The sequence below is a fragment of the Dipodomys ordii genome, unplaced genomic scaffold (genome assembly GCF_000151885.1).
Source record: "Dipodomys ordii isolate 6190 unplaced genomic scaffold, Dord_2.0 Scaffold15, whole genome shotgun sequence".
Taxonomy (NCBI): domain Eukaryota; kingdom Metazoa; phylum Chordata; class Mammalia; order Rodentia; family Heteromyidae; genus Dipodomys; species Dipodomys ordii.
In genome coordinates this window covers 8090499-8113865 of record NW_012267231.1, presented here as the reverse complement: position 1 = coordinate 8113865, position 23367 = coordinate 8090499, and the positions used below count along the sequence as shown (strand labels likewise).

General features: G+C 45.2%; 1 protein-coding gene across 1 annotated transcript in view; it reads left to right on the top strand.

Moving 5' to 3' along the window:
- The window catches only part of Adamts17 (ADAM metallopeptidase with thrombospondin type 1 motif, 17), a 145138-nt gene that overhangs the window by 98195 nt on the left and 23576 nt on the right, over nucleotides 1-23367 (top strand). The window contains exons 14-17 of the mRNA XM_013011892.1: nucleotides 2637-2764; nucleotides 11073-11193; nucleotides 18078-18158; nucleotides 21903-22060. Coding sequence (XP_012867346.1) covers nucleotides 2637-2764; nucleotides 11073-11193; nucleotides 18078-18158; nucleotides 21903-22060 — 488 coding nt within the window. The remainder of the gene's footprint in view (nucleotides 1-2636; nucleotides 2765-11072; nucleotides 11194-18077; nucleotides 18159-21902; nucleotides 22061-23367) is intronic.

Here is a 23367-nt window from a genome sequence, read left to right as displayed (position 1 = left end):
CTTGGGGAAGGCTGTAGTCGAGATGTCCTAGAGAATTCCTGCCTCTTCCGTGGCATGGCAGGAGAAGATCCTGAGACCCCTGCATGTCTGAGCCAAATGAGGGGATATTGAGTATGATGGTTAGGATTCTTTGACTCCAACTTGGCCCTTCTGGCCTGAGTTGCTTAATAAAAAAGAGGGAAGTTGTGGTAAACAGAGCATTTCAAGGGACCCAAGGGCCAGGATAGAGATCTGGGTCCAGGACCCAGGAAGATACTAGGATGCTCTTCGCTGGCCTCCACAGCTTACAGTGGTAGCCAAGGCTTAATGCTCCCTCTGCAAGCTGTCTAACACCTTGCCACACATAGATGGGTAGGAAGCTTACAGAACCTCTTACATAAATCCATAATCCTTATCAAAATTATCTGGAGTCCCTTATAGTTCAGAATGGAAAACATTTTAGTGTTTGAAAGGCACAGCAGTCTAGCAGCCAAATATTAATATCCCCGATGGGACCAGTGGGGTGAGTACATCATATGTAGTCAGCTATGCTGATGATGCTACCAGAGCGTCTGCAAACAGCCTCATCTGACCATCAGGTCTGCTTTTGTGCTAGATGTGTTTTCCATAAATATGAAGAAAATATGTTCAGTTTGCAGAGCTATTGTTGTTGGGTTTTTTCCTGAATTACAATCAGAGTTATCAGCTACCTTTGATATTCACAGAGTGTTCAGGGAAAGGATCTCTGTATCTAGAATTCCAGCCCTGAGATCTCAGAAGATGGATTCTCATTGATTCAGTGACTATAGGTTAATGAGTGTTGGTCACACCAGCTGAGGCCTACCAATGAGGGCATCGTGAAGAAACAGACTCTGATTGGTCTGGCCACAGTCAGTTGATCACTGCTAGTCCAATCAGGTGAGGCCTGGTTTGTAAAGCACTAATTGATTATATGGTCCTTAATGGACAACTTTGGAGATAGTTACTGCTATTGAATGAGTCACCTCAAAGCCCAGAACTAAGCAACTTTGTTAACATGTGTTTTCCCTCATCCCCCCACACCCCCAAATGAGTAATTGTGATGGTCTCACAGTGAAATGGTGTCTGCACCATAGTAAGACTTTATAGCTGCCAGCAGCGAGCCACAGGTTTCCTGTGCCTTGTGATGCAGCAGGAATCCTCCAGTCCTTCACCATGCCTGTGCACCCGTGTGGCTCCCAAGACTCCAAGCTCTTCTTCCCGGCTCTATCTGTGCTTCCCCTGGTCAGTCAGAAGTTCTGACTGGAACTCCAGGCTGCTCTTCAGAGCAGACTTTCCCTCTTACAACTAGTAGTCATAACTAGGTGGAGCATTTCCTCCCAACCCAGAAGCTTCTTCCCTGTGCTCTAGGATCACCTTCCAATGAGCGAGTGGGCCAGTGACTGGCATCCGAAGATGGAAGTCCAGAAGGAACCACCTGGAAAGGCTGGTGGTAGACACAGGGGCCTGGCAAGGTAGCTCTGAAGGTTTCCTTTACAAAGTAACCCTACTGCTGGCATTGCAGCTAGATTACTATTAGGAGAGGAAGACCAACATTTACCAAGAGAAAACCAATTCATGTATTCAGAAGTATTGACCAAGCCAGGAGCCTGTGGCTCACATCGTAATCCTAGCTACTCAGGAGGCTGATATCTGAGGATAGTGGTTTGAAACCGGGAAAGTGTCCATTAGACACTTATCACCAATTAACCACCAAAAAGCCAGAAGTGAAGGTATGGCTTGAGTGGTAAGGCACCACACACACACACACACACACACACACACACACACACACACACACACACACACACACACACACACACACACACACACACACACACACACACACACACACACACACACACACGTATTAACTGAGTCCTGCTTAGGTTCTGGGAGCCCATACTGGGGACAAATGATGTCAGTTTGGTCTCCTGAGGCTTCCCAAATCACCAGTGCTTCATTCATTTCAAGCACAGGTTGAATCTGGAAGATTCTAGAATGACAGGAGCCTTCTAGAAAACGAATAGAATGAAGGATTCCAGTTAAGAGGGAGCAGTCTAGGCAAAAGCAGGAGAGAGCTTGGTCAGTTCTAGAAACTCACATGGTTCCTAGAGCAACAGGACCAGTGATTTTTATCCTGCCTGGGACAGACATGGTTCTTGGGAGCTGTGTCCTAATGGCTCCTGTATCCCCCGCATGACTTACTCTTATCTAGTTTCTTCCAGCACCATCATCCTTCAAATCATAGTTCTGTATCCAGAATCTAGGGGACACAAGCCTATAGTGCAATGCCCCAGGTTGCAGATACCCCACAGGACCCACTCCACCCACCCAGGGGTGTTGTCCTCCTCCTGTCCCCTCCTTCTCACCCCATTTTCTCAGCAGCAACCTGCTTTGTCCTTGATGTAGTCACCTTTCAGAGACTGGCTCACAACTCTTACATTTGTTCAGCATGCTGCACGTCTCCTGGGAAAGGAAATGTAGCTTTGCAAGAAATGAGAACTGGAAGAAGCCTGCTGAGCTCCAACCCCCAGTCAGACTGAGTCTGAGGGGAGGTTTCTATGTACAGCGGTGACAGGAGCTTCTGAGGACTATGCCCTATCCATGTCAATGCCCATCAACCCTTCCCTCCTCAGATAAGCCGTGTGAGCTCTACTGCTCGCCCCTTGGGAAGGAGTCCCCGCTGCTGGTGGCTGATCGTGTCCTGGACGGCACACCCTGTGGACCCTACGAGACTGACCTCTGCGTGCATGGCAGGTGCCAGGTGACCAGCTTTTCCTTCTGTCCTTGGGGGTGGGGGTGGGGAGGCTCCTCCCCAGGGGAGCTTAGGGTGGAGCAGAGGCCTCCCCCAAAGTAGGTTTTTTGAAGGCAATGCCGGCAATCTTTGTTCTGTAGGGAGCTGGGTGGCTCAAAGAACAGTAAAAGGCTTCCCCAAACTTTTTATATTTTGTTTTATTTTATTTTATTTGTGCTAGTACCGGGGCTTGAACTCAGGGCCTGGGTACTGACCCTTACATTTTTTTTTTTTTTTGCTTAAGGGTGGCACTCTACCACTTGAGCCACACCTTCACTTCCTGCCTTTTGGTAGTTAATAGGAGATTTAAAACATCTCACAGACTTTCCTGCCCCAGCTGGCTTCAAGCTGAGATCTTCAGATTTCAACTCCTAAGTATATAAGTTTATTGGCATGAGCCATCTGGCTCTCAAAACTTTCTTAAATTTCTTTGTCTGCTTTGTCTGACTTAAAACAGAGCACATGAGTGTAAGATGGACCGGAGGATGAATGGAAAAGCCATGAAAGGTGGCACCTTGCCCACAGGTGCCATTGCCTGGAGAGAGCTCTGGGGTCTGAAGCCTGGCTTTTGGGGGAATCCTCCATATGCTGGAAGTTATTCTCCAAACCCCACCTGCTGCTAGGTGTCTGTGACTCAGGATATTGATAAATGCCACTTAAGACAAATAGAAAGCCAGGTACTGGTGGCTCACATCTATAATCCTACTCAGGAGGCTAGGATCTGAAGATCACAGTTCAAAGCCAATCTGGGAAGGAAAGCCCATGAGACTCTTATCTCCAATAAATCACACACACACAACAACAACAACAACCAGAAGTTGAACTGTTCCTCAAGTGGTAAAGTGCCAGACTTGAGCAAGAGAAGCTCAGGGATAGCGCCCAGGCCCTGAGTTCAAGCCCCAAATAGAGGTCAAAGAGAAGGAGGGAGGAAAAGATCAAATGAAGGAAAGGAGAAAGGGAGAAAAGAAAGGAAGGGAGGAAGAGGAAAGGAGAGAGGCAGGCAGACAGATGGAGGAGGGAGACAGATGTACTGTCTGTCTTGCATTAAATCTGCTAGATCCCAGGTCCCTCAGAGACCCAGGCAGTAATCTCAGCATAGCCAGGCCTAGATGACCCTATGCTCTTGAGTTTTTCCAAGAGGGACTAGAAAGAGGGGGTCAGGAGGGACAAAGCTGGGATGCCATCACCTCTACCTACAGATGCCAGCTCCTGGTGACTCCGCTCAACCTGAGCAAAGGAGAGTTTGGTGTCCGAGTCCACACAGCATCCTGTCATGAGGACTGGGACTGCACAGTTTATAAGTGATTGAGGCTAGGTGCCTCAAGACCAAGGCCTTGTAAAAAGGCTTTCTTGTTCCACCCTCAAGTGTGTAGAGCAGGGAGTAAGCAAACTCTCTGGGGCCTGTCGTATGCAGACGTCAATCCTGATCATAAGGATTCAGCTTTTAGGATGAAACCACATCTCAAAGGTCCCATCTGCACTATCACATACATAGGAGTGGCCACAGCAGCCAGGGCAACCCCTTTCCTCAACGGCAGATACCTGCACCCATCACTGTCATGGCCATGCCACATGGCAGCCTATGCTTTGGCTACTGCAACTTCCAACATTGTTGCTATCTCTAATGCTTGGTTTCAGGGAGATTTTAAAAAACATTTTGGTGCCAAGCACCAGTGGCTCATGCCTGTAATCCTTAGCTACTCAGGGAGGCTGAGATCTGAGGATCAAAGTTTGATCTGCCAATCTGGCAGAAAATGTCTGTGAACTCTTTATGTCCAATTCAGGCAAGAAGCCAGAAGTGGAGCTATGGTTCAAGTTGTAAAGTAACATCCTTGAGCAAAAAAGCTCAGGGACAGTGTCCAGGCCCTGAGTTCAAGCCCCAGGACCACCAGCACAAGAAAATGGAGACCTTTCTGTGCAGTTGGGGATAGCGGCATTTCACTTTAATTGTGGTACAACAAACGGCTGGCTGCACACACAAAATCAACATCTAGGCTGACTGTTGTGAGCAAAACATTTTCAGCACAAGTGGGTTTTTAACCTGCACAGTCCCAAGCCAGCTTCAAACTGGGATTTCCGCCCCCCCCCCCACGCCAGGGAAAAGCTTGACAAGACCCAGGCTCCTTGGCACTGCCTGGTTTTGTTATCAAATATGGATTAGTAAAGGTGATAAACGCCCAGTGCCCAAGAATCTTCAGCAAGGCAATCTCCCAGGGAGGGGGAAGCAATGCGTACTCAAAACAGAACCCTCAGGACTGCTGCTTTACAACAAAGACTGCTCAAGGTGCTGCCACTGAGAACAAAGCCCTTATCGTTATTTCTGAAGTGAGGCATTGCTGACAGTTCTCTGGAAACGTGAAGGATCTGCGTCCTTTCCAGATTGCCTGCTTTGCGTTTGTGGGCCATGCTGCATGCCAGTGTGTCTTGCCCGCCAATGATGTCATTCATTTGCAAGAAACTTCCCGGGTCAGAGACCATGTACTTTGGAGCCACCCCAGCCTCAAGCTGGCATCTTCTACAGTGTTCTTGCCAGTAGAGCGGCATTTCAGTGAATCCTAAAATTCTCCAGCTAATGGGATCTGTGTTCCTGCTGGACAAGATTTCAGCTGCTGGTGGTCTGTGCTTTGGTTTGAATCTCAGCCTTTTCAATTAAGGAGTCTACTCTATACCATGATAGTGGAAGTTCTACTCCTTTATCCGGAGGAACAAGTCAGCTAAGTAGCCTGGTGTTTGTAGGCATCCGGTCTTGGGGAGCCTGAGCTTGTCCTGCACTCAGGTGTTTTCTTGCTTGGTTCAGATGGCTAACAAAACATAGATTAGCTGTATACGTGACAGTGTTGTGGAGGCTGGAAATTCCAGGATCAAGATGGCAGCATGGTTGGATTCTGGGGAGGACAGATTACAGCTTACCTGGAGTGGCATCTTCATGTCATGGAAGGAAAGCTACTTAGTCTTGGGTCTCTTCTTATGAAGGCTCTAATTACATCAGTGAGGGCTCTTTCCTCCCGACCCTAGTTTTAAACGTCACCATCACTCTGGCATTCAGGATTCGATGGACAACTCTGACATGGACACAAGTTCAGTCTATGGCTGAGACATCGGGGCGCAGGACTCCCTATTCCCAGATGTCCCTCCATCTCCACAGATGTCATCATCACAGCCTTTGGTGTCACCTTCACTGAGCCTGGCACTAACCAAGTGAGGTCAGAGGGCACCAAGATGAAGACGGAGCACCTTTCACAACCCCATGGCAGTCACTGCTCCTCAGGATCTTCATCTGCCAGTGGTGAGGGTATCCAGGATGGTTCTTGGCCATTGTATGCCCTAGATGAATGTGCCCAGAGGCCTGCTGGCCTCCAGGAAGCCCATCTGTCCTTGCAAAAGTGTCAGCGTCTCAGTAGGAGACATTAGTACTTGTTACAAACACTTCATAAGATTAAAACCCTGGTGGGAGCTGGGGGTGGTGAAACTGCTTTCTAGAGGAAGTTCGAGATCATCTGCCAAATTTTATCTTCAGAACTTGAGCATACTTAAATATGAGCATAAATCAAATACAAATATATGCCTCATTTCAGCAATTGCCCAAAATGGAATATTCTGGATTCCTGTGGTACTTCAAAGCGAATACAGCAACAAAGTTAGTGGAGTGAAAATAATAGTCATCCTGATTTGAAAAACATCTCAGAGAGGATCTGAATCTATTCACTGACATAATTATCTAACTTGAGTGGAAAAAAGGTAGAAGTTGCTCACTTTTTGTGGAAGACAGAAGTTACAGAAATATCACCACTGTTTGCTTACTAATAACTTTCCCCTCCGTTCCCCTTGGCTATAAATTTTGCGATTTGGGGGTAACTCAGGGGCATTCTGGGAAATTTTAAGAAACATAGTAACTAGTTGGTAGGGAGAGAGGCTCCAAGATGGCATTCTGAGTAGATTCCACCCCGCTCCAAATAGCAGGCTGATTCAGACCATCATGTGAAACATGGAAATACCATCTTATTCCATTTTTATGAGGACCGAGTTGAGTTTCATTTCAGTGAGTCACAAATTACTTAACATGCTGAAATTAAACTTAACAGCACTCATAAAAATGGGAGAGAATTGGGGGGGAAGAAACACAAACATTATATATTTTTCAGCAAGTCACTATAAATCAGACAGCCCGTCATTAATTATACCTACTGTTGGCCTCCAGAAGCGAAGATTTAGTCTCTAATATACAGCTTGTTTACAGGAGCTGTGACATGCAATGGGAGAATTCAATGGCCACGTGGCTTTGCCACTGGACAGTGGACATATCTAAAAAATCTGGATGTTTGCATTTTCTCCAGTGCTTGATTAGCTCACATAGACACACACACACACACCCATACACATAGCCAATCTCTCTGATCAGCATCATTCTCTTTGGAACCATAATTTGTGAACATATCATGAGCTTGATGAGCAGCAAACAAAACATCTATTTAGGGAGTGTTGAGTCTGAGTAATCTAGCTTCCTTTATGAGCTGCTACAGAGGTGAACCTTTGGTTATATATGGAAAAATATATGTATATAATTTATATATAACATATAAACTTAAATACATAACATATAAACAAGTACTTATATGTATATCTTATGTAATACATTTATAATATATAATTATATACAGTAGTATATTTGTAATATACTTATATATAATAAAATTATATATGTATAATATACAATGAATACATATGAATATATATTTATACTTTATTTACAAATATATGTACATATTTATATACAGTTTATACTAATATATACAAGTATATAGAAATTTATATATTTGTATATGACTATATGATATATATTTGTATATAAATATATATGAAAATAAGTAGATAGATCCTGTTCTCAAGGCTTTGGCAGTTCTAGAATCTGGGACCTGTTTCAATGGACCATTTTCATGGTCAGGAATTAACTAGTTTCCCATTTTGTGTCCAAAAGTATATATGGAAATTAGAATAACAGGTAGAATTTAAGAGAAATATGAGGTTCTAGCCTCAGGGTATCCTCTGTGAAGAAGAGGTAATGGCACAGAGGAAGGCAAATAGGGCAGGGTGCTGATCCTCAGGAGTATATTTCAAGAACACCTTCCTGCTTATTGCCTTTGCTACTTCACAGCCACACAGCTGACATCCCCAAAGTGCAGGGCAGTGGGTGCCAGGCCTCCATCACCGTACTACCCTCAAAGGAAGTCTAGCACAAATAATAGCGGGGGAAATGGGGGTGATCAAGAGGCCCCCAGACAAAGAAAAGCCATTCTTTCAGGAAGGCAGAGTGAATGGGAGTGTTACTGAGATACAAAGCAACTGAAGCCAGGCTGGAACAACTGAGAAGAAAGCACAGCCTGAGAGCTTTCCCCTTGGGAAGGAAGGTTGGAAGTGAAGAGTTGGTTCAGAGCAAGGAGATGACTTAAGGGCTGCACCAATATGGCTGACCTATATGCCCAGGACCTATGGCCTTTTGTGTCCAAAGAAGGCACTAATCTTTCTGGGTTAGGGGTATACTCCAGCTTCCCACACTTTATAGTCTCCAAAGGAGACTTACCACACAGCACTGACCAGTCTCAACTATAGATTGTCTCCTTCAGCTTCTTGCTGCTTCATGCTCAAATCGAAGAGCTCACCAGCTATTTGAAGGAGCCCAACAGCATGACTAGGAAAGATCAAGAAAAATAAACAGAAAAATTGACCCTGGAAGAAAAATTGAGAGGATCATGGAATTCTGCACATAGCCAAACTACCAAACATATGGGTAAAATAAAGTAATTTTGAGACCTGGAAGGACGCCGAAATTAATACTTTCCATGCGTTCATTCTGGAGAAATAATGTGTAGTTTAGCAAACCAAAGATGAAGTCAAGAGGAAGATGAGTACTTCAGGCCCAGGAGCAAATCCCAGCATGATGACTGAGCAGCCACACTGCAATCTGCATCCAGTTAACATTCAAACAGGGAGTCCTGCCCAAGAGATGGGATGATACAGAAGTCGAGGGATAGCTACTAAGTTGAAGAAGCAAGTACTCTGTGCAGCCAGAAAGGAGAGGGGAAGGGAGGGGCAAAAAGAAGGGACCAACATCCATCAAAATGTATCCAAGAGAAGCTTCCTAGATGTGTCAGCGTTGTGTGTCTCCTCAGTCTTAGGCCCAACATTCTGAGCCTTTGCAGTGTGTTGGAAACAGGCTCCACCTAATTCTCCCAAATTTCTGTTTTTTAAAAAAAAAACCCACTTGGGCCAAAATTCAAAGCAAATTCAAAGTCATCAACCTAAAAAAATTGTAAAAAAGGAATAACCCAGCCAGACCAGAACTTGAAATGTGACCCTTTCAAGAACACATGTAAGCAGATATTGTGGCAGGTTGAAAAAGATTTCATACCATAAAAATAAACACATACAGTCTTTATAAGTTGACAAGTTCGGTTCACTTTTTAAAATGGTACAGGAAAGTCCTAGTTCATGAGCTAGCCCAGATTGGGGAGGAATTAACAGGCAGAAATAACCTCTTTTTGGCAACACTAAGGTTTGGTTACTAGGCAGGCACCTTGCCATTGAGACCTACTCCAGCCCTTCGTTTATGTATGTTTTTCTTTGGTTGAGAGAGAAGCTGAGAGTGAGGCTTCTTCCCATGTGAGCATCTTGAGAAAGAGCAAAACTACTCTCACTTGAGTCATCCTAGATCCTGGTTTCCTTTAGAGTTATAAGTAGCAAGGTGGGGCTGGGAAGGTGGCTCAGTGGTAGAGTCCTTGCCTTGCATGCCTGAGGGCCTGGGTGGTTTGATTCCTCAGCACCACATAAAAAGAAGAAGCCGGAAATAGTGCTGTGGCTCAAGTGGTTGAGCACTAGCCTTGAGCTGAAGAGCTGAGGGACAAATTATTAGAATTATTTTTTAGTTTTTGCTGATCTTGGGGCTTGAACTCAGAGACTGACTGGACACTGTTCCTGAGCCTCTTAGTGCTCAAGGCTAGTGCTCTACCACTTGAGCCACAGCACCACTTCCATCTTTTTTGAGTTTTTGATTGGAGATAAGAGTCTCACAAGGACTTTTCTGCCTGAGTTGGCTCCGAACCAGGATCCTCATATCTCAGCCTCCTGAGTAACTAAGATTATAGGCATGAACCATTGTGCCTGCCTAGGTATTATTTTTATTAGCAGTTCTTAAAATGTTTGCTTTCACCCAAAAAAAGAGTACTATAGAAAACTCGAATGTAAACTTGGCTTTTTTTGCCAAATACAGAATTCTCATGTGCATGTGTTTGCTTTCTGGGTTTTTGTTTTTAAAGAAAAACTAAGAGTTTGGAATTGCCTAATACTTTTTCTGAAACTTGGTGCTGTGTTTCTAGACCCAAGCGTAGAGTTTTTCCTTCCTTAATTTTCAACAATAATGTGAGTTGTAAAAGAAGAGGAGTGCCTTTTAGTGGACTAGGTCTCCCTAACTGAGAAATGTGAGCTAGCCAACCTGGCGAAATGGAGTCTCTACCTCTCCAAAAGTGTCAGGGTGATTTTTGTTGTAGATGGGGCTGTTGATGGTTCTAACCAAGGTTCTGGTGAGCCGTGACACCGTGAAGAGTAGCCACACCATTTGACACATGAGAGCTAGTCTTTGTACTCAGGGCCTGTACTTCCAGCAGTGCTGGCATGAGAAACAGAGCTTCAGACCTTAGCACAATTCTGTGGTCACTTGGGCCTTTCCAGGCCCTTCTCCTCCATAACATATACTAAAACAAATGCACTTTTGATAACTGTGTAGGTTTAAAGACAAATATAACATCAACTAGGTTCTATGCATTTTTTTTTTACTCTTGTGATTTTAAAAGGAATTTAACTATTTTCTTGAGACTCTAAAGGTATTTGGGACCCTGGAAACTGAGCCTATGGGGCATCATGGAGAATCAGCTTTCATATCCACTGCAGCTAGACTCCAGTGGCTCATGTTTGTCATCCTAGCTATCTATTTAGGAGGCTGAGATCTGAGGATCACAATTCAAAGCCAGCCAGAGCAGCAAAGTCTATAACTCTTATCTCAAAAAAAAAAAAGGACTCATATCTAATTAACTACCAAAAAACTAGAAGTAGAGCCTATAGCTCAAATGATAGTGCATCAGCCTTGAGCAAAAAAGTTAAGAGATAGTGCCAAGGCCCTGAGTTCAAGCCTAGTATTGGCACACACACACACACACACACACAAAACCTTCACAACCCTACTGAGTCTTAAGCACAGACAGAATAACTTGGTCCTCTGGCTTTCTAGAAAATTGGCTGTGATGGCATCATTGGGTCTGCGGCCAAAGAAGACCGGTGTGGGGTCTGCAGTGGGGACAGCAAGACGTGTCGTGTGGTGAAGGGTGACTTCAGCCACTCTCGGGGGACAGGTGAGTGCCTGGCCTGAGGGCCTCTGGGAACACAGGACACCCCGCCCTCCCAGCACAGCTGGGTATTTGTCCAAAAGCTAATGTTCACGTGACCATCCACAGAATATCCCCAGATACCATGGAAAAGGAAACCTGTTCACAGAACACTTAGGAGATCTCGCAAAAGCAAAACCAGACGCCAAACACTAAATTGGATTTAAAAACCAAATTTCCAGACTGTCAGCAAAGCATGAAGTTTGTTGGAGAATTTGCCACCTGGTTCCGTAGGAAAACTTGAGAAAGGGACACTGGGGAAGTTGATTTGGGGTGTTTGGGGCCCATGTGCACTTGCTTTTCTTTTCAAATTAAAATTGTAGTTAACTAAAATTAAACTAAGTTAATCATAATGGTCACATTTCAGGTACTTCACGCCAATAGGACAAAGTCATTCCAGAGAACATTCTGGTCATCTCTGGAAGTTCCTTTAGATTGCACTCAGTCTCCAGAACTTCGTTGATTTCAACTATTTGCTTCGCTGTATCTGAGACCATCTCCCTCCTCCCCTTGGAGCACTATAGCTTCCTCAATGTTGGAGACTGAACATAGGTCATACCGGCATGTATTCAGTTTATTGAGAAATCTGTGTGCAATGTTCATTTGCACATGAATGAGTCACCAGCTGCTTGTTATAATACAGCTTAATTACATACAAGCCTGAAATCAGGGTCTGATGGTCTGAAATTCACAAAGATACTGGCAAAGGGTCATCCATCTGTCCACGGTTTACTCACCATGAACACCACAATCAAAGTTAACTGAGATGACTTCACTCACAGTGAATGTGGAATGCCCCCCCCAGCCCAAGCCCCTGTGCCAGAGGTGGAGATGAGGACTATGTAGTCTCTGGCCCTGCAGACCTGTACAATGAGTACAAATTAATTGATGACAGGGATGGAGAAAAGGCACATTAGGCTGAAGGAGACACACATTCTTATGAGACTCTGTAGAAATCCTTTGAAGTCTTCAGGTCATTTGACGTCTCAGTGACTCCAGCCCAGCCCAGCACATTCCCCAGCCCTATCTGTGTAGATAGGAAGGCAGCTTTCATGTGTGCCCAGCTCTGAGGAGTGAGGACAAGAGGAATGCCTTATCCTCGTACAGGGTGAATACCAGAGGGAAATGCCATGCCAGAGAGATAAGCCAGAATCAAATGTAGGATTTTTTGCCCTGTGAAGTCCAGATCCAGCCTCAGCTCCTCTGGGTCCTCTGACTAAATCCTCCAACTGGGAATTATAACAGATCCACACAGGACTACCACCACTGCCTCAACCCAGCAAGAATCCCGGGGTCTCCCAATCTGGGTGAAGAGCAATCCCAGTGCAGCATCAGGGGAGCTGTTCGCTGCCCTCCTGCCTGCTTCTTAGCAACACTGAGCAGGTGTGGTCCTCAGCTACTCAGCATTAGAGGGAATCAGCTCTAGCATCTGTCTGATGAATGCATGGGTTTCTAATGCTCAGACCATGGCTAATCAGATACAGCCAGGTTGAAAACTTGTAGTATTCTTTTCCTTCATCAAATTGTCATTTTAACGTTAGTATTTTTTTTTCCATCCTGTTCCTTGACTCAGAGATAACCAAGAGGTTTCTGGATCTCAGTCCCCACTGAACACCAATCAGGGTGCTCCACTGTCTTTTAATCCTTCTATACTTTCTTCTTGAGGAGAACTTTCTCCAGCAGGTTCTCACGAGAGGTGGTATGGTCCATCCCTTTAGAACGTGGATAGGTCCACGTGTCCTGTGTCTATTCAGTAATCAGCTCCAGAGCCCCTGCCTTGAGGGGGTCCTGTGTTCCAACTCCAGGACACGGAGCGTGGACATTCCATGGGAAAATACAAGGTTATGTGAAGAGGACGTATAGCAGGGCCTGTTTCTGCTGTGGTTACGAATGATGGTACCTGCACATAAACCAATTATAATGTGTTTCTTTTCCTCAGTCAAGAACGATCTTTGTATGAAGGTGTCCACATGTGTGATGGCGAAGGCAGTCCCCAAGTGTTTCTCATGTAAGATGTCGGATGTTCTGTGTCGTCCCTGTGGTGACATGCTTGGTGTGGGGTTCTCGCCTCGCTTACATGCCTGGATGTGTTTTAAATAGAATCAGTAGGAATGAGTACTGATGAAGCCATGGGTAAAACAAAGGCTGTTTATTGGATATATATGACTGATGTTGAGCAGTCCCTTCCCCCCCCCCAAAAAATAAGAAACTTGTAGAATAAAACCAAATTAAAGATTTTTAAAAAGTAGATGGGCAACAGTGGCTCATGCCTGTAATCCCGGCCACTCAGAAGGGAGAGATCAGGAGGATCACCACTTAAGGCCAACCAAGGCAAGAAAAAAAATATTGAAACACCATCTTAACAAACTGGGCATGATAGTTTATAACTGTAATCCCATGCAAAGGATCATGGTCCAAGGTCAACCCCAGGTAAAAAGTGTAAGACCCTACCTTAAAAAAAATAACGAAATCAACGAAGACTAGGGGTGTAGCTCAAGTAACAGCATGCAGGCCTTGCAAGCAGTAGTCAGTGAGTTCAAACCCTAATACCACAATCAGTCAATACAAAGAGTTACAAGACTGGATGGAACTCTGCCACATGTCTACTATGCTAAGGATAGGGACCTGTTCTCGGCCAGATGTGACATTTGGAATGAATGTTAAGGCATGTTAGAGAAGTTAACCATGGTTGGTACCTTTCTTCCAACATAAAGAAGTTTCTGTACTGTAGAAATGGACTTTCCTATTGGCAGAGGGGCTTTTGGTGGCAGCTTCATGACCCTCATGCTGGTGGCAAAGGCACTGTTCTTGCTTTACCCATCTATACTGGCCTCTCAACCAGAGGGTGAATGCAAACCCGACCTAACCTCACAGAACCACCTTTTAGCAGTGAACCAAGGTAGTAACACACATGGCCCCAACCCACCATGTTTTGGCTCACCACCTTCAACTCCATGGAGGTGCAAAAGCTTTGTGCATTCGATAGAAATTCTACTTCACATTTTGTTCTTTTCCCAGGCTTCCGATGTGAGGTCTGATCCTCTGTGGTGGTGCTGGGTAGTAGCTGGGCACTGTGGCTCTCCATCAGTCAGCTAGCTAGGGTCTGCAGTAGGAAATCACCTGTACCGCACAGTGTCCTATGTGTGAAGCTTCGGTATCAGATGGTTAGGTGTTGTACGTGCATTTTTTACCTTTGAAATTTTCAACTTTGAGTGGCTTTGTCAGGATGTGATCCCATTGGAAATCAAGAGACATCTGAAGGCTCATAAACAACTTTATACAAATGGAAATGTTGGAAATATATATATGTATACTTACACCAAAGCCTTTCTGAGTATCTTATGATTTATTTATCAACAAAAAATTCCTCTGATTTTTTTATCAGTTCAATAATTTTCTTCCAAAGAAATTGTCAGACACTGGTGGCTCATGCCTGTGATCCTAGCTACTCAGGAGGCTGAGATCTGAGAACTGAGATTCAAAGCTAGACTGGGCAGATAAAATATGAGAGCGACTCTTATCTCCAATTAACCAGCAACTGCCAGAAGTAGAGGTGTATGGCTCAAGTGACAGAGCCTAAGCCTTGAATGAAAAAGCTGAGGGACAGTGCCCAGGCCCTGAGTTCAAGACCCAGTACCAGAACACAAAAAAAGCAAAAGGAAAGGAAAGCAAAGAAAGAAGGATGGATGGAGGGCAGGAAGGAAGGAAAAGAAACTGCTGAAAATGTGAAGAAGTCGAGAACCCAATCATCCAAAGCAAATCTACTTGGGAAAGGAAGATAAAAATAATTCCTCATGGGGAAATATGTTCATAGCCTGCTAATGTTACCTATCTGGTAGATGTGAGACTTCACTAAGAAGTTCCCTGGGGACACCAGCCCTTGAGTCAGAAGAGGCCTTCTGCCTTGGAACAATGGCAAAAACGTTGGTTTTACCCATGGCATCCTCATGAAGCTAGATGTGTCTAACTGGGTTTCCTCCTGCTTGATGGCTCTGACTCAGAGGGAAAATTTCTCCCAAGTCTCATTTCCTTGCCTAGAATATGGATTGGTCTTACAAATCTGCAGAGCGAATGCTCAGTTTCATTCTACTTTGTACATGGTCAGCATCATGGTGTCTGGCTTCTCCACCAGGGGCCATCTGTCCCGAAGGACCACATGGTACTTTGGGACTTGACACTGGCACTCTTTCCCTTCCTAGCCACTCTTCATACCAACCTAGCTTGAGCCCTGAGCTCTGGGTCAGAGCTAGTGCTGTCAGGACCGTGTAATTGAGGCAGTTTCTGTGGTTTGGGGGCTTTCTCTTTCATTATCTTCTCTCGCAGGAGGACCCCACGAGGGCTCCAAGAGCCCATGCACTGCCATGTAAGGTTACCCAAGGATGTGCCTCTCTTAGCTTTCTATTGTCCCTTGGCATATCCACACCAGGAAAAGGGTACAAGACACAAAGCAGATGTTCATTCAGTGTTGCATTGTGCGCCAAAAGGAAGCTTTAAAAATAGCCATGGTGGTCGTGCATGCTGCAAATGTACCTTGCTCAGGAATGTTGGGTAATTCCCTCCTGGGAACCTAGGCAAGCTCTATCCATGCCCTGTCCTGTGGCAGACCTGTGATACTTACTTCAAGCTCTGTGAGTCACAAAATAGGAAGAAAACTCCACTGCACAGTTCTCCTTTCAGAAAATAAAAATTCTGTGGTTTAAGAAGATTTCAATCATTTTGACCCTGAACATGTTTTGTCTCTGTTTTCTGTTTTTTTGTTGTTTTTTTTTTTATTTGACACTTTGCGATCTTTTTTCCCTGGAATCCAGTAATTCTTCAAATTCCTTCGAAGGAATGGAGGAATCCTTAGACTCTCAGGCCCACACTTCAAGTGTCCTACTTGTCAGCTCCCACTGTTCGCTTGTACACACCAAAGAAAGACATCAGCTTTCTTCTGTCTTCTGAGCAAGGTCACTAACCAGAGAGGGAGAACAAATGGTTTAAAAGTTGTGATAGCTGGGTACCATGGCTCAGGCCCATAATCCTGTATACTCTGGAGGCTGAGATCTGATGATCATAGTTCAAAGCCAGACCAGACAAAGACCACCACGAAAGTTCAAAGAGAGCTGTGGCAAAGTGGTAGAGCACTAGCTGTGAGTGAAAAAGCTAAAGGACAACTCCCAGGTCCTGAGTTCAAGCCCCAGTACTGGCATTAAAAACAAAGGTGTGAGCTTCATTGGTAATTGGGAAATGCAAATTAAATCTACGACAGCTATTGGGTAGCAAACAAGAATATAGTTAATTTTCAGCATTTTAAGATATCATATACTTATGAGACCATTAGAAGACAACTTAAACTGCATATATGTTAACAACTTTTTTTCCCTTTTCATGTTTATGTTAGTGCATATTGGTTGGACAATATCGGGGTTCCATTGTGATATTTCTACACATTTATATGATATATGTTGGTAATATTAATCTCCTATATTAATCTATTTTTTCTATCTTTCATTAGTCTTTCTTGCAGGATTTTTTTATTTTTTTATTTTTATTTTTTGGTCCAGTTGTGGGGCCTGAACTCTGGGCCTGGGCGCTGTCCCTCAGCAATTCAGCTCAAGGCGAGCCCTCCACTACTTGAGTCACAGTGCCACTTCTTGCTTTTTTTCTTTTTGCTTCTGTGGTGCTGGGGAATCGAACCCAGGGCCTCATGCATGCAAGGCAAGCACTCTACCACTGAGCCACCTTCCCAGCCCCTATTTATTTATTTACTTAGTGCCAATAGAGGAACTTGAACTCAGGGCCTGATACTGTTGGGTTTTTTCACTAAAGACTAGTGCTATAGTACCTGAACCTCACCTCTTCTTCCAGCAATTTGCTGGTTAGTTGGAGATAAGATCTTGGATTTCTCTACCCCAGCCTGTTTCAAACCTCAGTCTTCAAACCTCAAATGTCAATCCTCAGATCTCTTCCTCCTCTGTAGCTAAGATCACAGGTGTAAAACCACCAGTGCCTGGCAAGATTTTAAATGAGTTTATGACCTTTTCATACATACCTATCCTGTACCCATTTGTTTACTTTCAACTTGTAATTTTAAGCTCTATTTATATAGTCTAGATATAGATTCTCTAAGAGATAAGTGCTTCACAAGTATTTTCTCCCAGTATGAATAATATCTTTATTTTCTCCAGGATGCCCTTTGAAGAAAGTTTTAAAGTTTGATATAAATGAAGACACCTATTTTTCTTTTGTGGCTGAGATTTTTGCTATTGTATGTAAGAAACCATTGCCTAGCCCAAGGGTAAAAACACTATTAACTATTTTCTTCTGATAGCTTTATACTTTTCCCTCTTACATTTGTGGCAATTTGGGTTGTTGTCTGTTTGTTTGGCATGGTCTTATAAGAGTTCACCATTATTCTTCTGTACATTGATATCCAATTATTCCAACATGGTGTGTTGAAAAGACTATCCTTCTCATTTAATATTTTTGGCAACTTTCCTTTAAACTATCAACAAATAATTTATTTCTGGATGCTTAGTAATATGCTATTGATAGAAATTTCTGTCTTTATGCCAGTACCACTGTCTTGATTAGTGTAACTAGCCAATTTTTAAAAATTTTCTGGTGTTTAAAACCATGAGGAATATATAAGTTCAAGCACATGCAAATAGGTCTCTCTGAGGTTCTGGTCATAGAAGAACCCTTACTTCCCACAAATTGATCTTGATTTCTCACAACTGTGCCAGCCTGCAATCCCTTAGCCATCACAGAGAGTGTGGTGGTATAGGTATGAGTGGGTGGGGGCTGATGTATGGGGCTCAGACCCAGGATGGAGGTGTGGTTCAACTGTGTGTCATTTGTCCTCACAGGTTATATCGAAGCTGCGGTCATTCCCGCTGGAGCCCGGAGGATACGTGTGGTAGAAGACAAGCCTGCGCACAGTTTCCTGGGTAAAACCATAAGGATTTGATTCACCACTTGATGCTCTGAGATTTGTTTTGTTGTTGTTGTTGTTGATTAGGCTGGGAAACTTAGTTTGGCATCCTTCTCCCAAGTCAACCCTGACTTGAGACTCCTGTATTATAGCCATAATAGCCTGAGTACTCAGTATGTCATTTGGCTAAAATGCAGCCAGAGCCACGGTGGATTTCAGGGGTGGGCCAGGAATGACCTTGACCCTTCAGGAATGAAGCTGTGGGCAGTGGAGGTGTGTCTCAAGTGGTAGAGTGACAACTGTAGTACTAGCACACAACAGAGAGGAAAGGAAAGAACAGAAAAGAAGGAAGGAAAGAAGGAAGGGAGGGAGGGAGGAAAAAAGGAAGGAAAGGGAAGGAAGGAAGGAAGGAAGGAAGAAAGGGGGAAAAGAGAAGGGAATTTGGAAATAGAAGATAGCCCTCATAGCCCTTTAGGAGTAGACATGTGGAGACGGAGCCTCACCCTGGGACTTAGTGATCCCTGCAGCGCTCTCTTGGTCCCAGACTGGTTCCTTTCCTTCCTGCTCTTCTCCCAGCTGCTTACAAGTGTGGTGACCATGGCAGTGCCTGCTGTCAAGGTTAGACCTGACCATTGCTCACACTGACATTGTGGATGTTGTCAACCTGGTAGTTTTTGCTATCTCCCCAATGTAGACACGGTCTTAGCTGAGCCTGACACACCCCTCCCCAGCTGCCCCACTACAAATAGAACAATGCTTATAAATGTTGTCTAAAACAGGGCCACATGCTGCTGCTGACAGCCCACCCCGGGGCTTTCTGACCACTCTAGAAACTGGCTCAGCTTCACCAGCATGGGCATCAGAAGCCCCATCACCTGTATCACTCCCAAAATTTACCTGTCGTACTTGAAGCATTGGGAATGTATTATCTTACCCAGGGACCCTGGGCCTCCATGGGAGAGGCTGACGTCCCCTTACACCCTGATCTTAGTCCCCAAAGCCTAATCTGATTATTCCAAGAGCTGGCCCAACTCCAGGGCCAATTCACTGGTTCCTCTGTAAAGCAGATAAAACCTTTAACTTCTGATCTTGGTGCCTGAGACTTTTCAACACCAGTCTTCTGCCTAACTCAGATTTCCCGATGCCTCCTTGGAGGAAAGAGGAAGGTTTGTTTGCTTGCTTGCTTTTTCCTTTTCTCTGTGTTTGCTTTTCTGTGGCAGTATAAGAATGAGAGAAGGAGCTAGGCATTGCTGAGTTTTGCTGTAATCCTACCTACTGTGGGGTCTGCATTTGGGAGGATGGAGATTTGAGGCCAGCCCAGGCAGTAAAGCTCACATAACACTCTTTCTTGACCTAGAGCTAGGAGCAGTCATATATGCCTGTGATCCCTAGTTACGTGAGTGGCTAAGTTTGCGAGGATCAAATTTCCAGGCCAGCATAGAGAGAAAAGTAAAGACTCCATCTCTGTGGAGGGAAGCCTGACATCGTGGCATGTACCTGTAATCCCTGCCAGGATAAACAGCCTAAAAGTAGGGAGATTGTGGCTCAGGCACATACCTGGGTAGAAAGCTAGACTTTTATCCTAAAAATAATCAGTGAAAAATCAAGGGCTGGAAGCATGGCTTAAGCAGTACCATGCCAGCATAGCAAGTGCAAAGTTCTGAGTTGAAACCCCAGCACTACCAGAATGAAAAGAAAAAGGAAAAAAAATAGCAGAAGAATATTGACTCCTTTCAAATCCTCAGCCCTTAGGGGAAGAATCATCTTTTCCCTAGAACTCATTTTCAGGTTCACAAGAAATGACTGGTAGGGCTGCCCTCGCCCAGGGGCCATTAGCTCTCCCAGGTTACAAGGGCTCTGAAGCCTAGGGGCTTCAGAGAATGCAAATGAGAATGATAGCATCCACATCATTGGCTGAGCTTTAGAGACCAGGTCCCTCTTCTCTTCTCTTCCCAACCCACCTCACCATTCTGCCAAGCAGACTTCTCAGGGAGTTGACTGGACCTCAGTGGCCTAGCCACATTCCCATGCACCCTGTGGTCTACACCAGGCCTCTCAAAATTGCTCAGTGCTGGCTGGTCAGGGACACAGATTGCCCACTGGAGATTTTTCACTGTGTGCCCTGTTACTCTTCTTGTATATACAACAGAGGAAGAAATCCATTCCAAGCAGACTGGTATAAACGTCTAAACGACTTACCTCTCCAGAAACCTTGTACCTCCGTGGAAGCTTGGAGCCAACCCTGATCTCTTTATCTTATCCAAAAATCATAATCCCAGTATCCCAGGGCCTGGCGCTCAGACAAGACCCAGAGCGTGTGGTCCACGCTTGTTCTGTTTCTAAAGTTAGTTCCAACAGGCCTTGTTTCCAGTCGGGGCTGGGTGCTTTGGAAGTCAACCCAGGGTAACTCACAATTTCTCCTCTCCATTTGCTGGGAGTAGTTCCTGAAGAATTTTCACCCCACCTACCTCCAGCCCACGCTGGCTGGTGCTCTGCTCCAAACCACCTGGAACAGGAAACGCCTCTGCTCTCTGTAGCCATACTTGAGAACAGAGCTGGAAGGACTCCAAGTGGAAATGAAAAGAGCTGACTCCCAGCCAGGGGTATAAGTGGGTTGACTGTGGGTCAGGTCCTCCAGTTGAAGCAAGCGAGGAGGGAGAGGTGACTTCTGAACCACTTGGGCATGGTGGCCTCCAGCCAGTTCTGAAGAGGAAGGAATGACCCTACTCAGCCCTCAGATAGCTGGAGCTTGCTGACTTCCCCATGGAAGCCCCAGGATGAGGTATAGATGACTAACCAAGAAGATAAAAGACCTTCCTTGTATTCTGCCACAGTGGTGGGGAACTGTGTGAATTCACCCTTTGGTGCCCCGCAGAAGTCTACTCTTATATTGAGGGCCTTGTGAGCAAAATCAGAGCAGTCACTCTTGTGTTTAGGGACCTTGATTGAAAACACCCAGCCTCTGGCCCAGAGAATGCAGCCAGAAGAAATCTCCTCTCTTGCAGATCCTAACTGCAGACCTGGCAGATGAAATCAACACCCTGAAGGAATTCCCTTTGTTATGCGTATTTGGTTCATTGCCTAGGAAAACAAAGCACTTGTAGCCAGCTTGATGCTTTTCAGGGTTATCTTAATTTACTAATTGATTTTTCAATTGCTTACCAACCCAGAGGGTTTAAAAAAAAAAAGAAAGACAGGAATGCCTGAGGGTTGAGGAGGGCTGGAACTTAAGCCATTGAAGGTATCTAACCTGGAGGGCCGTCTGTAAAGAGAAAGGAGGCCTTGGACTCAAACCTGGAAAGCACACTGGTTTTGTCTTGCCCAGGGGCCTCAGCCACATCCCCAGCTCTCCCTCCTGTGGGCCAGGAACACTTTGCTCCCTATGAGCTGGCTTCTGTCCTTGCACGAAAACTTTCCCTCATTGCCTTTGGCGGGAGGAGAGACTTCAGACTCACTTCAGACTCATGGGGCTTGAACTCAGGGCCTGAGCGCTGTCCCTGAGTTCTTTTTGCTCAGGGCTAGCACTCTACCACTTTGAGCTACAGCTCCACTTCCAGTTTTTCTGGTACTTAGTTGGAAGTAAGAGTCTCATGGCCTTTCCTGCCCTGGCTGGATTTGAATCGCAACCTTCAGAACCAGCCTCCTGAGTTGCTAGGCTTTACAGGCTTGAGCCATCAATGCCTGGCTAGACTCACCCCCCTTTTGAAGATAGGCCGGATCCTCAACCCCCTGATTCTTCAGGGTTCAATTTCCTTTGTAGCTCTCAAAGACTCCAGCAAGAGATCCATCAACAGCGACTGGAAGATAGAGCTCCCTGGAGAGTTCCAGATTGCAGGCACCACCGTCCGCTACGTGAGAAGAGGCCTGTGGGAGAAGATTTCTGCCAAGGGACCAACCAAAATCCCACTGCATTTGATGGTAACTTGCTGGGCTTGAGTGCTTGCCTTCTGAAGATGGCTCAAGAGGTTCTTCTGGTTAGGTCTCCTGCAGACCTGGGCAGGAAGAGACACATCTGGCTTAAGGGGAGGAAGGAGAAGGGTGCAAAACTATCTGAGGCTCAGTCTCTCCTCTCTCTTGGTCTTATTCCTCTGTTGGTCTTATTCCTCTGTTGCATGTTTGGAACTCCTTCCCATCTCTTCACTGGCAGAGCTCCTCTCTGTTCCAAGGGGGAGCTGCTGCCAGGAGGGCAAGTCTCAGGCACATGGTAGGATCCAAGGAAACAGGGCATTGTTATGGAGATTGCCCCCTTCCACATCTGCTTGTATAGGTAAAACAGCTGGATACAGAGATCTGCTTTACAATTAAAAACTATCTTTTAGAAATGAACTGTTAGCTGTGTACCAGTGGCTCACACCTGTAATCCTAGCTACTCTAGAGGCTGAGATTTGAGGGTCATAGTTGAGAGCCATCTCAGGCAGGAAAGGCCATGAGATTCTTACCTCCAATTAACCACCAGCCTTGAGCAAAAGAAGCTAAGAGATAGAGCCCAAACTCTGGGTCCAAGATCTAGTACTGGCACACAAAGAAAAGAAAGAGAAAAGCTGTTGGGTCTGTGTCCAGTTAGCATCACCTAGATCTTTAGGACTTACCTTACAACAAACATCTGGAAATCTGAAAAGAGAATCTACTTCTGTGGGTCTTTTTACCATGCACATGGGTCTGGCCAGGGTGTCACTGTCTTATTTGTTGCTTCTGGGGGATTCCATATAGACCACTTAAACATGGGCTATGTGGGGACTGAGAGTGCAGTTTAAGTGGTAGAGCTGTCTGCTTAGCAAGTGCTAAGCCCCGAGTTCAAATCCCAGTACCACCAACACAAAAGAAGTTACACACACACACACACACACACACACACACACACACACACACACACCAGACTTCCAGGGAAATCAAGTCACTGTGACCTTTTCAGTATCTGTGAGTTTCATGGCTAACCTCTGCTAGTACATAATTATATGAAGAACAAGGTTTGTGGCAGAGTTTGCACCTGTCACCAGGGCATACTTTCTCCTTAGTATCTGCTTGTCTTGATTTGGAACTTCTTTTTCCCCACTAATTTGTGACCCCTGGCAGTCTGAAGCTACTCAAGGTGAAATGACTCTCCCCCACCCCCCAAATTCTCTAGCACCAAGCAGCAATCCCCAGGACCGCCAGCACCCAGTGTGGGGTGGTCCTGAGAGGGCACTAGCCCCACTCCAGGTCCTGCTGGCCAGTTTCCCTATGTG